General features: G+C 38.8%; 2 protein-coding genes across 2 annotated transcripts; one reads left to right on the top strand and one right to left on the bottom strand.

Moving 5' to 3' along the window:
- The first annotated feature begins 7,420 nt into the window (after positions 1-7,420).
- Positions 7,421-11,012, top strand: LOC126798752 (mitogen-activated protein kinase kinase 3). The gene is made up of 9 exons (XM_050525798.1): positions 7,421-7,671; positions 7,757-8,005; positions 8,351-8,569; positions 8,666-8,803; positions 8,976-9,143; positions 9,673-9,786; positions 9,876-9,983; positions 10,130-10,221; positions 10,446-11,012. The coding sequence occupies exons 1-9, from the start codon at positions 7,567-7,569 to the stop codon at positions 10,804-10,806; spliced, it is 1,554 nt and encodes a 517-aa protein (XP_050381755.1). The 5' UTR covers positions 7,421-7,566; the 3' UTR covers positions 10,807-11,012.
- Positions 11,013-11,300: 288 nt separating this feature from the next.
- Positions 11,301-14,982, bottom strand: LOC126800295 (uncharacterized). The gene is made up of 17 exons (XM_050527638.1): positions 14,871-14,982; positions 14,659-14,762; positions 14,442-14,550; positions 14,278-14,342; positions 14,162-14,200; positions 13,901-13,997; positions 13,722-13,809; positions 13,556-13,619; positions 13,395-13,471; positions 13,196-13,274; positions 12,880-12,959; positions 12,599-12,683; positions 12,426-12,494; positions 12,274-12,341; positions 12,144-12,192; positions 11,524-12,014; positions 11,301-11,426 (listed from the first exon to the last, which is right to left on the bottom strand). The coding sequence occupies exons 1-16, from the start codon at positions 14,935-14,937 to the stop codon at positions 11,634-11,636; spliced, it is 1,521 nt and encodes a 506-aa protein (XP_050383595.1). The 5' UTR covers positions 14,938-14,982; the 3' UTR covers positions 11,301-11,426; positions 11,524-11,633.
- Between the last annotated feature and the right edge of the window lie 935 nt (positions 14,983-15,917).

Below are 15,917 nucleotides of genomic sequence, written 5' to 3'. Positions count from 1 at the left end.
AATAAAGAGAAGGAGAATACTCGATCGGAGCTTTCTCGATCATCTTTCCATCTCTAAAGCCAATTGACATGATGAAAACCAAACCAAATTTTTGAGAGTAAATTTGAGGAAAGGATCCTCTATGAACCAATACATATTCGATAAATCAGTATTTATGTACGATATAGCTTTGGTATCGGGCAATCTAGGGCTTCAGCTTTAGTTGATTGGCACAACTAGCAAGCAAACACATGTGCGTTAAATAACAACCCTGTCGTTTAATTTCAAACTTCGTTTACTTTTGCCGGACAACGAGCAGTCTTTCTTGAATCTGAAAGCTACTACATGCATAGGTTTTGAATATATCTCAAACATGTTTTCTAGCTAACCTGACATAAATATATGGCTTGAAACTAAATTCGACATATATATAGTTAGTTATAAACTTATAATATATATGAAGATCGATATCCCAAACAGGGCAAACGTTCTATATTAGCATGCAAGAAAGTAAAATAAATTAAATTTAGGCAGATTATTAAAGATTCTTTCTATTGGTTTATCCGTGGATCTGGTATAAGTATCGTTCCTAGCTACTTCCTAGCTAGTATATAACTATATATGATCATATTTCTTCACAGTCAGCTTCGTTTATATACATATTGTTCTTCTTGAAAATAAGTACAGTTCATGGATTTTGTAAATACTGTAGTATCTATTCCCACCTACCAATTCAAAAACCGAGTTAATGCCCTCGCTAGATATACCAGGCCTTTGAGCCTTTCAGTCCAAATTCAATTAGCAGCTTTCACAGTTGGAAAAAAAAACTAAAAATTCTACACACACATATAATTGATTTGAACAATTATGATGATCGAATAAGCATGAGGGCAGCGAACTCCTTGTACTTCGATTTCTCAGATGAGATCTGCAGACACTTTCAAGAACATAGATGATATACAGAGTTGAATGTGATTGTATACCTTGAATTGTGCAGAGTACTGTTACAAGATCTCTTCCCTGAAACACTCTCCCAGCAAGAAATTGAAGCTGCCGAGACAACTATTTATGGCTGTCACTGTTATATATAGATATCTGTGATTCTGTGAAATTAAAGAAAACTATAAACCCTAGAAATGTATGACATAGAGACTGAGATAGAGAGAGAAGAAGGGCTCTGCAAAGCACAGTGATAGAATTAGGTAAGAAAGTTATTTAAAGTGATGAGTGGGGAAAGAGGGAAGGGCCGGGGTGAGAGGCAAGGAGCCCTTTCAGTGGATGGAAAAAGCAAAAGACAAGAGGGTATCATGAGGGCTCGATCCAATATAAGGGAAAACGATGAGTATGACACGGCCTTTATAATAACATTAATCTTCCTGCTCTGCTGTAAATTTGGAAGAATGATCTCAAACTTTCTCCAATTACTATATATATTGTCCAATATATATCCTCTGTACTGCTACGAGTGTATGTACATATCAAATACGTACACTTCAATAGTGCGCATTGCATTCACAGACGCAGATATTAATTTGTGCAACAAGCAAATTGATATTCTTCGACGTTGTAGCTGATCCCTAAATTAGATAGTAGCCATGGAAGAGGGAAAATTATTCAAAGCGCCGAGGCGACAAGTGAACGTCGGTGACAAGTACACCTCAGTCATAAGCGCGCTTAACTACATAGTTTTCTTTAATTATATTTTGAAGCCACCGTTTTACAACTTAGTCAAAATGATCGATTAGGCTGGAATATTATAAACTTGATTATAAGATATAAAAGTGAGAAGCAAGAGAGTGCTCTAGATCGTTCTTCTCTGTGGCATATTCACGCAATCACGAGTTTTTGTTTTTGTTATGTATATATAGGAACTCGGTACTGTCGATCAGCAATATAATTGTATTATTGAGGGTTTAATTGGTCGATCGGTAGATGGATATACTTATGAAGCTGCAGAGATAGGTTTCAATCCAGCAATGACTGTTTGCTTCCATTATTGAAACTTCAGTACTCGATCAAATGTTACGTACAGACAAATCGTAGGGTGAGCTGAGACAAAATAATTGAATGTACTACTTGCTTCTCCTATTTAAATTCTAGGGCCTCCTGGTCACTAACTTACAGAGGTGATAACTTTCACCTTATGATTACTGTATTTTTTTTCTTGGTCGACGTAGCAGTACTGTATGATCATACGGCCATACGCATCCATATGATATATATCATTTCTACTCGATATTACGTCTTAACTTATAAATGTAGTAGCTTAGTCACTCGATGTGATCCTATCTTGTATATGGAACCAAATACATACAGCAAATACGGATTAAGCTATTTCACGTAGCCATAGGTATAACATATTTTCCAAATGTGTAATTAATGTCATGTGATTTCTACGCAAGATAGCATGACCTAAATTATTGAACAGACAAAATACAAATTTCAACTTCCATTCAACCCTTTATACTACTCAGGACCATAACACATTATTGATCAGTCAGATCATGAGGTTTCGATAAGATGGATGGATTTGTTCATTTGTTGATACTTGATACCAACAGAAAGGCGATATCTAGGACGGAATGAGATGAATGTTCATACCAAAAAGTGGTAGTATTTAGTCCCATTTGGCAACTTTACTTAAAAAAAGTACGTCTATCGATCTATTTGATTGGATCGTTGTTGCCGAAAGAGACCAGAGAGATTGAAAGGTATATATGGGACTGATAATTCTACATATTAAAAAACGATCGAGCACTTTGAGTTGAGTGTGCATGAACAACTAGTGAGATAAGTGGCGGAGCCAAAGACAAAAATTATGGGGTGCCACTACATATAATCAACTCTAGTGTGATTCAATTAAACCATGCAATAAGGGTTAAATACATAGACAACTCAAACATAGAGGGGTGCCATGGCATCCATTTTCCCTCAAGTAGCTCCGCCCGTGTGAGATACCCAGTATATTAATCAAAACAAAATCATTTTGCCATAATTGAGCGGAATACATAATTAAACAATACAGAATCAAAACTTTGCTAGCTCCATATCTTAATTTTATTTTCACATATATACTTCTTCCATACAGACGATGATATTATTGAAGAAGTAATGATGAGCTTTCTTAGCTTTAGCTAGATTTCCCGATCTATATAGTACACGGTCAATATATCATATGCAGCTATGCATGTACGAACTGGGGTTCATATTGGGTAGTGAAGGAAAAGCGAAAACTTAATTCATAATATAAATGTAGCTTAGCTACATGATTCCTTGAACTTATACTTTGATACATTTTAAATATGATGATAGAAAAGAAAAAAAATTCCAGTAGGTCACAACAACATAATCTTCCACAACATATAATTTGAATAGCTTCTAAATTATCTTGATTAGGAAGGATCATACTTCAAAAATTAAAGTGGCCGGTAAGCTTATATGTATGTTATACTTCGATCTTTGAATCCATAATGGGCACCACCACCAATGAATCATAAATATTTATGATGAACAAGACCTAAACAATGTCCCCGGCCGGCCAGTGATTCCATCAAGAGGAAGTTTCCTAATTTGCTGCATGGTGAGAATATTAAGTCTCGTCACCGCTTCACGCATGCATTGTGGGTTGGTTGGATTGTATCTTTCAATTGATTTGTATGGACACAGGAAGAATAAGCACGAATAAATGACTTGCTTACTAGTTTATTATTTGATTGAAAGCTGATGAGTAAACAAAGGTCCTAAACTCTTAATGATTAGAGCGACAATTATTGGTTGATATATGTATGGAAGATATATATGTTTATATATATACGAAGGAAGCTTATGATTAAGCTTCATAATATGGAATCTAGCTAGCCAGACCTATAGAGTACTAGATCAAATCATTGTAGGCAATTCGATCAAAATTTATGTGTGTGTATATATACGGGCGGGATCTGAAGCGGACTTCCGCACATTCTGCATTATAATTCAGCTTTTCAACCCTTACAATATGTTGTTAAATCATGTTCTCTCTCAATCTGGAAGAGTTTGAATACCCATAACATCACAAATCATCTTAGAATAGCCTTTGATTCCTCAAAATATCATCTTTTCCACCATTTTAGCTCATACTTATCATAGAGTAGATTTATGGATTTTTTTTTTGGGTTTGACATTCTTGCAACATGAGAGAGAAGATTATTTGAGATTGTGTTGGTGTATTAACTACTAATCATGGCATGATATCAAGCTAGAAAATGATTCGTCACACTTTTTTGATATTACAAACGTTCGCTCTTGAATATCTCTGTGTGTATATATATATATATATGTAATGATCCGATTTTTCGGGATCGATTTATTTGATTTTGTAGAAATTAATAAACATTGTACTAATAATAAACCGCAATGTTTCGCTTCGCGACGTTGTCAAATCGAAAATGGAACCGTCGTCGGAAAATCTTATTTAGAAAAACGTTACGTTTTCGCGACGCGAGAATCGACTTTTACTCCGTTACTCATTTGCGAAAACTTCCTTCACGAAAGTTGTAAAGCTCGTCGATACGAGTTCGTGGACACGTCACGCGTTCTAATACGAGTTAGTTTCCGATTTTGAAAGTGGGAATAAAAAGGGAATTTTGGAGATTAGGGTTTTCATTTTCGGAAACCCTTTCTCTCTCCTCACCCGCCTCCTTTCTCTTTTCTCTCCCTCTCTCTCCCCTCTCTCTCCCCTCTCTCCCCCTCCCTCTGCAAAACTTCCCCGATGATCTCCTCCCCTGCGCCGCCGTGACTCTCACTGCCTAGCCTAGAAGCGTCGCACGGTCCTTCGCACTCAACCCCGAGCTCGACACGCCTCCGTTCGCCGACATGAAGCCTGTGCCACAACCGAGCCTCCTGTGATTTTCGCCGCCGCTCGAACTCCGCTTCCGGCGACGTATACCCTCGACGCTCATCCCCCTCCGCCGCTCCTCATTTCCAGTGCCACCAACGGAGCGACCGAAGCTCGAATCGCATCGCCCAAATTGCAGCTGCTCGATCTCGACTCTGCCGGCATCTCGAGTCCTCCGGCCGTTCTAGGGGACCATCTAGGTAAGGATGCATTCAATTTGATGTTGTGATGATTGTGGATGAATTTTAGGATTGATTTGATGAAGATTTGAGGTGAATCGGAGTAGGAGGAGGATAGGGAGTACCGCCGCCCTAGGCGGCGCGTGAGGGGAGGTGAGGTGGCCAAGAGACGGCCTGAGGCCGTAGTAGGGTAGAGGGAGAAGAAAGGAAGAGTTTTGGGGCAGCGGTGGCGATCTACGCGCCGGTTTTGGAGTCGGCGCGTGGGCCCCACGTCCTGTCACTGTGAGTGCCACGCACGATCACCGGAGGTGGCGCGTGAACAATGATTTTCAAGCAGTAATTTTTTGTAAAATTATTTTTACGTACGATGAATGTAAAAAAGTAATTTACGTACAGTAAATATAAATTTATTTTACATACGGTGAATATAAAATTATTTTACGTACATTAATTGTAAAAATAATTTCTGAAGGGTAAATCGGCAATTATTATTTACTGAGATAATATTTACGATGGAATAGACATGGATGTACATGAATATGTAAATAGTATGTACACGTACAGAAATACATAAAATAGTATGTACTCGTACATGAATACGTAATTAATATGTATTTGTACAATAATATGTGAATAGTAATTTACATGAACAGTAATTTCATAAAAATCCGAAATTGCTTAACAGTAAAACATTATTACTGTTTCAGCATCTAAGGTTGTACATACGAGCTGTAAAGCTTACCGAGTTTGTGTTTACAATCCCGGTGCACCTATTCGATGGTGTAGGGGATAATTCCGCAGGTGTGGATTAGCGGAGTTGACGAATAACACTGAAGACTTGAAGTTGTTTTATTTTATCTTGTGGTGAGGATTTGAGAGGATTTTTACATTTCTATTTGATATAATGCTTGAGTTATAAATTTGATTTGTAATAATCAATTTGACTGAGTTGTACTATGAACTCAGTAATGATCCGCTGTGACATTAAAATGATTTTGATTTATTGAGATTGTTTTAGAGTTTTTCATGACTTCGAAAATATATATATAAATTCTTAACTTCAGACATCAGGACCGTTTGGTCCGGCACCGTCAACGCGCTACAACGGCGCAGATGGTGCTGGCCGTGCTCCCCTATCTCAGCACTCTTGTCCGTGCTAGTTGGAGCTTCATCGTTGGCCCACGGTGGCCGGAATCTAAAATTTTTTGCACGGTGCCCAGAAACTTGAAACCGACACTAGAGCTCTGGCTGACACATACAAGAGAGTTAAGAGGGGGGTAGTACGACCGGCACCATCTGCGCCGTTAGAGCGCGTCGCCAGCGCCGGAATAGACAAATCTAGACGGTCTGAACATCTGGAGTTGAGAAGCTTTACATAAATATATATATATATATATATATTATATAGGTAAATAATATTTACACACCCTAAAAGTTATTCACACCCCTTGTTTTGTTATTAACACACCTTGTCTATTATTGGAGTCAATGAGAAGCCATTTTGAAGTGGTAGTTTGCAATAAAAAGTGATACAAAAGAACAAAGAAAAGTTGTGTTAATAACAAAAAAAGGTGTGTCAATAACACCACTATATATATATATACATATGTATAAATGATCAAGAGAGGACGACCACCCCCCCCAAAAGTGCGGATGTTCATGCTTTTCACCGGAATCTAGTGCCGGCAACGACTATTCTCTTGCCAAACAAAGTCTGGGTCACGATTTGGAGCTTCTACTTGTCGGTGGAATCACCAGCTGCCGATTTGCAGTCAACGTTGATCGGGTATGAATTTTCTGGTGAGTTAACTCCTTAGATCTTCGAGTTCGATCTCTTTGGCCCTTATCTTCTTGGTGACGTCGTCGAGATGGTCATGCGCTTCGTTCAGCAAGAGAAACGTCGTCGGGATGGTTGGATTTCAGTGAAAGCGCCGACGTCTGCACTTTTGGTGCGCTGCAGACATCCGCTCTCGATCTGGCATATATATATATCCCTTCCACTTAAGGATTTTTTTTTGTTATTTTAAAATGGATAGCTCATTCATCAACTTTTCAATAACATTTTCACTTAAGGTTTAATGTGTAGATCATCTCTGTAAAATTCAAAATAATGATCATTAAAATATCAAACTTAAGAGTTGCCGAGATTTATATATAAGTCATATAACCGTGGGATTGCAGATGCTTTTGTCTTTCGAGGTTTACACATTTCACGGAATTGGACGCTTTATTGGTAGTTAGTGATTTAACTAGAGTTAATGTTGATTATTGTTAAATAAATAAATGAGAATGAAAATGAAAATGTATGCAACCTAAACGTGCCCCTCTCCCTCACTTCTCTAATTGGTCTCACCGCGACAAACTAACACCGTCAACGGAGAGCTTCAGACCAAAACAAAACGAAAGCACCTCAAACGGAGGTTGCCTAAGATTTGAAGAAAACATCAACGGCAACAAAACCTGAGCTTCAAACACAAAACAATGGCCAACCCAAATCAAACCCCAATCTGAAGAACACCCACCAATCCAATAAAAATGGCGGGACTTGAAGAACTGAGGAAAAAGCTCACACCTTTATTCGATGCCGAAAAGGGCCTCAGCTTCGGATCCTCCACCTCGGACTCATCTGGTTCCTACACAGTAAGTTTTACGACAACCTTTGAACTTTCCGAACTGCAATTCATTTTGATTAAGATTCGTGTTCGGTTTTCTTGTTTGGTTAAAGTTGTCGGGCAGTGGAACGGTGAACTTGCTGAGCCGATCGTCCGGCGTGTACAACATCAACGAGCTGGGGCTGCAGAAGTGCACGTCGTCTACGGTGGACGACACCACAGAGAAGACTTACCGATGTGCTTCGCATGAGATGAGAGTGTTTGGGGTCATTGGGAGCGGTGCCAGTAGCGTTGTGCAGAGAGCTATTCACATTCCCGATCATCGGATCATTGCGCTCAAGAAAATCAACATTTTTGAAAAGGTAATGTGTTTTTTTTTTAAACTCAGTTTTGAGGAGTTTCTCAGTTTGTTTAGGATTGGTTAACAATGTGTGGAAGTTAAACTTAAGGCTTTGTGGTTGTGGCCAGAGTGACTCAATCGCACATTTACTAGTGACTTTTTTTGAAGCTAAGGTCTACTTTTTCAGTGTGCTTGTATTTACCTTGGCTTAGTTTGCATGTGAGCGATTAGTTACCACTTACCAGTCTGTATGATCTAAAGTTGGAGACTTTATGCTAGTGTATAGTGACCCATTTGCAGATTGTGTTAGAATTGAGAACATTTTTGAGTGTGGAAACTGAAGTAGATGGTTGTTTGTTACTACTAGGAGAAAAGACAGCAGCTGCTTACTGAGATAAGGACATTATGTGAAGCACCTTGTTACCAAGGTCTTGTAGAGTTTCATGGTGCATTTTATACACCAGATTCTGGACAAATAAGCATTGCGTTGGAGTATATGGATGGAGGGTCATTGGCAGATATCTTACGTTTGAGGAAAAGAATACCAGAACCTCTACTTTCGTCTATGTTTCAAAAGCTTCTACATGTAAGCATGCATATTCACACTGAGTTTTCGGCTACATTTAAACAGAAGTACTTAATGCAAGTTTACTTATGCCTGTCTCTGTTTTCACTATGGAAGGGGCTGAGCTACTTGCATGGAGTTAGGTATCTTGTTCACAGAGACATAAAACCTGCCAATTTGCTTATCAATCTCAAGGGTGAACCAAAGATAACAGATTTTGGAATAAGTGCTGGGTTGGAGAATTCAATGGCAATGGTTGGTGATAGTTGATGCATCTTTGTGCTTTGGTTCAATGTTCATCACTGCTTTCTTTAGTGTATTCCTTGCAAACTGGCAAAGAGTGGTAGTGTCTACTTTGATACCATGTTAAAGCCATAGCTGTTGAGTTTGGTTTTTTGGTATTAACTTCTCACAATTTAATTGCCAGTGTGCAACATTTGTTGGGACAGTTACATACATGTCGCCTGAGCGAATTCGAAATGAGAATTATTCTTACCCAGCTGATATATGGAGCCTTGGGCTTGCACTCTTTGAGTGTGGTACTGGAGAATTTCCATATACAGCTAACGATGGACCTGTCAATCTTATGTTACAGGTAACATGCCTAAACCTGTCTACAGTCAACCTTTTGTTTTCTTACATTAGAAGGTTTGTGAGATAAGTTGAGACAAATAAGTTTTATTTTCATTTTCTTAAAAGTACTATTTCTGTTAATACAGGTCATATCTGCTGAAATTCATTTATTTAAACAAAATGTGATAGCATTAACTTATATACAATGAGAAAAAAGATCTTTAGATAATTGTTAGGTTCTGTGTCCATCTGAGAACCATGGATCTGGTGTCAGATATTAGTTTCCTACAAACGGAAGTTAAAACTCAAAAGACCTTTAGCTCATAGTTCAATTAACGGACCTGTAGCTTAGATTCGTACAGATTTATCATAAGCCTCCTTTTTTATTTTTCTATTGAAATCTGGTGGAGGGTAGAATTGTGGGAGTCCAATATTTGATCCAATTGTTTTGCTAGTAAAACTTAGACATGCATAGTTCTTGCATTCTCATGCTTTTCCATACCTCCATGGACCCTTCATTTTTTAACAGAAGTTCTGATGTCTATTCACAGATCTTAGATGATCCATCACCGACTCCTTCTCAACAGAATGTTTCACCAGAGTTTTGCTCGTTTATTGAAGCTTGCTTGCAGAAGGATGCAGATTCTAGGCCAACTGCGGAGCAGGTGATCCAATCCATACATTAGCAAGGCTATATGATATAGATATAATAGATTGACAACAAAATTGTTTAATCACTTTTATCAAACTGCAGCTACTTTCCCACCCGTTTATTACGAAGTATGAGAAATCCAAAGTAGACTTAGCAGCATTTGTTCGAAGTGTTTTTGATCCAACACAAAGGATGAAGGACTTGGCAGATGTAAGCACTAGACTGTTTCACTCTATTATCCTATGGAAATCTTCCTAAACAGAATTGCATGAAACATGTGACTTTCGTAGTATCTCACCCAAATAGAGAATGCAACCTACCATTATTCATCTTCTAATTCAATACTCTATGATCAGATGCTTACCATACATTTTTACTTGCTCTTTGATGGATCTGATGAGCTCTGGCAACATGCAAAGACGTTATACAATGAAGATTCAGTTTTCAGGTACATAACACTGCTACAAGATTAGTTTTTGTATCATCGTCTTGTAGTCAAATTTAGATTTGCAAGTTTGTCAAGTGGTTTGTTCTTCTAGCAGTTAAACACAATAGCAAGCAACCTATTAACTTTTTATCAAACTATGAACGACCAGAGTAATAGACGAATTTACAAGAACTTTGACTTTCTAAGCAAGCCCTTCCCCTAATATAAACTTTTTTTCGTTTTAGTTTTTCTGGCAAGCAGCTAGTAGGCGTGAATGAGATATTTGCCTCCCTCTCCAGCATACGAAGTACATTAGCTAGTGACTGGCCTCCTGAGAGGCTTGTGCATGTTGTGGAAAAGCTTCAGTGCCACGCTCATGGTCAGGATGGAGTAGCAATTAGGGTATCAGGATCCTTCATTGTTGGGAATCAGTTCCTTATATGTGGAGATGGGGTTCAGGTAGAGGGCCTGCCAAGTATTAAAGATCTTTCCATTGACATCTCGAGTAAGCGAATGGGTACATTTAGCGAGCAGTTCATTATGGAGCCAAGCACAATTATAGGGCGCTACTTCATAGCTAAACAAGAACTTTATATCATGCAGTGAAAATCGAAAGATACTACTTTAACTGTTGGAACTTTGTACACTGCTGGAACAGTTATGAGCATGTGATGTAACATAGGAACATCCTAAATGATCCGACCGTGACTATCTGGCTATGCATCGTTGACACTTTTGTAATCAATTGCCCATAAAATGATCAAAACTATTCATGTTATTTACCAGACACACAAGATTAAACGGTAAATCTGCTGGAGTGGTGCTAATCAGAAATGTTCATATGATCCCTCTCGGTCGTCTGACCAATAGCTGGAGACAAGAGATTCATATGCGAAAAGACTCTGACCCAGATAGTTTTTATTTCAATAGTTTACTTGAGATTCGATCTTATTGGTATTCAGCCTCAACGTCTTTGGAGGCAAGTTGATAACATTCCTTATAGTGCTAACGTAAATAGTTGACATTTTGTAACTTTGTTTCTGGGTTTTTTTTTTCTTCTGTTCAACAACATTGCTTATTCACTTTGAAACAGATCAGTGATAATTCCAGTTAACATCTCTAGTAGTAGTTACATATTCAGCTTCAGTCATCAATGCAATGCAATCTGGACCTTTTTGGAGCAGAAAGTCCATGTATACAGTGTTTTTGACACTCCAACTTCAACCCTGCACAAATATGCTAGACTAGATCAACCTAAACATTTTGCGTTGCAACTGAGAATAACATTAAACACTAACACTCGGAAAGAAATTGAATTCTTACCGTCAACAATTAAGGGGATGCACCCGGCTCCTGAAGCATTCTACCCCTCAGGAACATCCGCATTTTGTACAGTGAACTCCAAAACTATGCCAGCAAACCGAAATGGAAACCTAAAAGTTTAGCGTAGGTACTGCAAAGTAATCACAGATAGTTTTCCTTTTTAGAGAGGGAGGATTCAGAACAGAAGAGGGGCTCTTGAATGTAGCTTCAGGGGTCTTTTCAAATGTTTCACTCATGTCGGAATCTAACAATGAATGCTTCTTCTGTGAATCAGGAGTGCATATTCTAGGCATTTTAATTGGATTAAGTGATTTACTTTCATCTACTCCTTTATCCGAGGGACATGAATTTCCATCCTTTGAGATGTGCATTGATTCATTCATTAGAAGCCTTCTACATTCTACACCGGGGATTGCCATTACTCTTCTTCGAATTACAGATGGTGATGGCGTGCTTGGGCAGTAACGATTCTCAGAGTTCCAAATGCGAACCTATTGAGGAAGTGATACGTAAATTTAGGTGGCATGCTAGTCAAAATGTTACTTTTTCAAGCATATAAAACAAGTCGAGTGCAGAAACTTAATTAATGCAAAATGTCATCATTGAATAGTCTTGCATACCGTAAAATCATCAGATGAAGTTGCTATCTTCCCAGCCTCATAATGTGACCTATTAAAAGCCAGAGAGTATTAAATCACTGTCAGGAAAAGAAAGTCATGTTAACCAATAGCATTAAGGTAGAAATAGTACCAATCAACTGCTGTAACTTCTCCGTCATGGCTTTTCAGTATGACTGGATCTTCTTGAGGCTTGTTTACCTGGATTGAGATGGCCAATAAAGTCATTTTCTGAGCAAGACATCAATAAGCACCTAAGGAGAGGAAAAATAAGCACACTCTAACCTGCCAAATGTAGGCATTTCCATCACTAGAACCACTGAGAATGTGAGCACCATCAGGGCTAATAGCCGACTGTAGTTACATAATCAAATTGAAAACTTATAAGCATTCAGAAAATCAATGTTAATGAAAAGCTGGCATAGTAAACTTACATAAAGCATTATTTCCAGTATTACCTTTACAAAAAAAGATTCAACCCGGCCTCCAGAGAAGGATTGCATAGGACCCTTTTCTAGCTGAAGCACATTATACAAATAAATGCTGAAGAAAACATAAGACAAGTCAAGTGATATAAGTTCAGATGAAAACTATATTTTGTACAATGGGTTCTTAAGCATGGAAATTCTCTAGAGGATATACTTTGCACCGGGCTATGTGCTGAGCACATAAGGCCAACTCTCCGAATGTTCTTTTATATATTAAATTCAGTTTACAAGGAGGAAAAAAAGTGATCTACCTGTTGTCCATACAAGAGGCTGTAACAAACACTCCATTTGAATCTTGGGATAAGCTAGTTATGCCATGAAATCTTCTTTCCTGAAATGAAGAGGATAATAGCTATTTAGACATCAACATATCACTCTCTGACAAGAAAAAAGAAAGCACCCACACAAAGATAATCACTGTGTATGCGGGTTGTACATAGCAGAAAAGAAAGAGCAATAATCCAAATAATCCCAAGGGTGGTTACAAGATCTTTTAATTCAACAAAGTTTCAAGCATATTAGTTTGCTGTTCAATGTGTTCGAGATAAATATATACTTCAACCTAACCTTCTCATTTGACTCCATATGAGGACACGTCTGTGTGACTACACTTTTCAGACTTCTAGTGTCCCAATACTTGACCACACTGTAAAAAACCACGAGATCACATTAAGCAATAATGTCATATCACTTCATATGGCATAACTTCTAACGAAGTATATAGCATTTAGTGATGTGTATTATGGCTACTGTTACATGCACATACCTGTCCACAGCTCCAGCAGTAGCAATAGAAACCTCATCTTTTAGATTAAGAACTGATGTGATGCTCCTTGGAGCAGCCTGGGAAAAACGAATAACAAATGAGGCTGAAATCTGAATGAAGAGTATAAGAGAACTAAATAAGACCTGTAATCAGAAACACACCTTTCCACGCCTTGAGCGCTTTGTCCGTGGGGTAAGGTGAGCCCCTTTAACCACGGCAGTAGGGCTACATGAATATAACTTTAAACTTTAGTGGCATGTAATCTCTTGAAACAAAAATAACTTCACCATAAAGATGTGTCATACTTCAAACCATGAAGTAGCTTACCGTACACCAAGAGTATTTTTGGAGGTTGAATTACATCTCATATCCCAGAGAGCAAAGGATCCATCTCTTGAACCGGAAACAATAATCTCTGTGAGATAAGAAGTAACGGCTTAAATTAGTTGTTCTCATTAATACAAAAAGAACCAACATTCGCCTGCAAGCGAAAAACGAAACCCCACCAGGATTAGTCGGATGAGGACTCAAAGATTTCACACTTCCAGTGTGCCCTATCAGAACTGCAGTACATTTCTTTTCCTGAATATCCCAAACCTTGACCTGAAGAAAACAAAACAGCACAATCACTCAGAAACTACAACAACTGCAATATGAGGAATAATTACTTGCATATAACTATCCTCCTGTCAGATTTCATTACGTTTTCTCACATTCACATTACTTATAAAGTTCTCAATAATTGAAAATGGACTCGAACCACTTACAGTTTGATCACCAGAAGCTGTCACAATCTGACTATCATCCTGCAAAATCACACATTACATTGCATAAACATCACCTATCAAATCTCCTAACTTCCACAACAATAAGAATCATTTACCTTTATCCAACAGATGTCAAACACGGCATTCTGATGCGCAACCCAATCGCAAACCTTGGTCCTATCTGCAAATCGACAAGCACTAAAAAAACACATCAGCTCACTTCAATAATCAACACAAATAAAAATCGACACCGACTGAAATTCCAGACCAACTGACACACCTGCATTTTCCTGGTGAGAAGCAGATGCCAAAAACTTGCGCCGCGTGTCGAACAAGCTCAAGTAGCCATCCTCATCAGACATGGCCACAATGTGAGAGTTTCTACCGGTCTGTAAAATCCGGCGAAAGGTAAAACAGTAAAAAAAATTAGGTCAAAAACTTGAAACCAGGGCGGCGGCGAAGTTACGAAAACGCGGCGGGCGAAGTGAATGTGATACCTTGCCGAACGAGATGGCCATCGGAGGTCCGTTGTGCTCGGCGGCGATGGCTCCGACTTCGGAGAACTCGGAAGCTAAGCAATCGGTATAGGACCGCTTCGGAACTGAAAGCAACACCGGAGAATCAAAATGTAAAACCCTGAGTCACACATCGGAAATTGATTCGGTCAAGATTAGAAGAGAGGAGCTAGAAATGGAGATTCAGAACTGACCTCGGGATCCGTGCAGCTCTCTGGATCTGATGCCGTGGAAGAACGACTGAGGCTTCGGGGTCTCCATCGGTGAAGCTCACGGCGGCGATTGAGGAGGAGAGAGAGAGAGAGAGGTGGGAAATGGCGGAGGTCAAAGAAAGAGAGGGTTTCGTTTTTCTTAACTTGGGAATTTTGGCGGGAAGACGGTTTTGGTTTCGTGAAAAATTGGTTTGGCGGGACCGCACCATACGTTGGGGGCCCACTGTCGGCAATGTGACCCGACCCGATCACTTAGATTAAAAAAATTTAAAAACATAAATGAGTAAACACATAAGGGCAAAATCATCGTTTACTCAAGCTTCCGATCTTTTCCGGTGATCAGCGGGTGCATTTCTGGTACTACTCGACAGGTTTTTTAGAGTGGCCTACCGTTGAAGCCGAGAATACGGTCAGAAACGCTCCGTAGAGGGTCGAGTACGCACCAAATACGGCCGAGTTCGTTCAGGGGACGCCACCAAAAGACAATTATAACCTCTATATATTACAAAAATGAAAAACATAAATGAGAAAACACCTAGGGGCAAAATCGTCTTTTCCTCAAGCTTCTGATCGGCATGGCATTTCTAGTACTACTCGACATGTTTTTTTAGAGTGGCGTATCGTTGAAATTTTAAGTCATGTGGAATCAGGTACACATATTCTTTTGCATTGTTCGGAAATTGTGGCTTTATAGAAATTAGTTTGTCTTCTATTTTCTCATTCATTATCGCCTTGGTGTACCTTAATGGTGTTGGTGTTTCAGCGTTCCTAAAACCTAAACGTCAACTTTGGTTTTCTAATCTCCTGTAATCTAATTTGGTTTATTTGGATCACTCGGAATCTGGTGCGTTTCGAATGTAAGATTTTCAATGTGTTTGAAGTCCAACGTCATCTTTTTGAATTGTTCAGAGAGTCTGCTCATACTTTCACTCCACCAATCCTTACTGTCATACTTGAAAGCATGTCAGATTCTTTATACAGTTGCATTTGGTGATATAAGCTCCCAGTTTTGATGTCTGACTCTATTGG

This window comes from Argentina anserina, chromosome 6, assembly GCF_933775445.1.
Source record: "Argentina anserina chromosome 6, drPotAnse1.1, whole genome shotgun sequence".
Lineage (NCBI taxonomy): Eukaryota > Viridiplantae > Streptophyta > Magnoliopsida > Rosales > Rosaceae > Argentina > Argentina anserina.
Note: the sequence above shows the minus strand (reverse complement) of the source record. Positions and strands in the feature narration are given on the sequence as shown.

Excerpts from the sequence above, each read along its gene's own strand:
- LOC126800295 (XM_050527638.1), bottom strand. The coding sequence starts at position 14,937 with ATGGAGACCCCGAAGCCTCAGTCGTTCTTCCACGGCATCAGATCCAGA. Across the intron at positions 14,763-14,870 it reads AGAGCTGCACGGATCCCGAG|TTCCGAAGCGGTCCTATACC; the intron begins GTCAGTTCTGAA and ends TGTTGCTTTCAG. Across the intron at positions 12,495-12,598 it reads TTGAATCTTTTTTTGTAAAG|TCGGCTATTAGCCCTGATGG; the intron begins GTAATACTGGAA and ends ATGTAACTACAG.
- LOC126798752 (XM_050525798.1), top strand. The coding sequence starts at position 7,567 with ATGGCGGGACTTGAAGAACTGAGGAAAAAGCTCACACCTTTATTCGAT. Across the intron at positions 7,672-7,756 it reads ACTCATCTGGTTCCTACACA|TTGTCGGGCAGTGGAACGGT; the intron begins GTAAGTTTTACG and ends GTTTGGTTAAAG. Across the intron at positions 9,144-9,672 it reads CTGTCAATCTTATGTTACAG|ATCTTAGATGATCCATCACC; the intron begins GTAACATGCCTA and ends GTCTATTCACAG.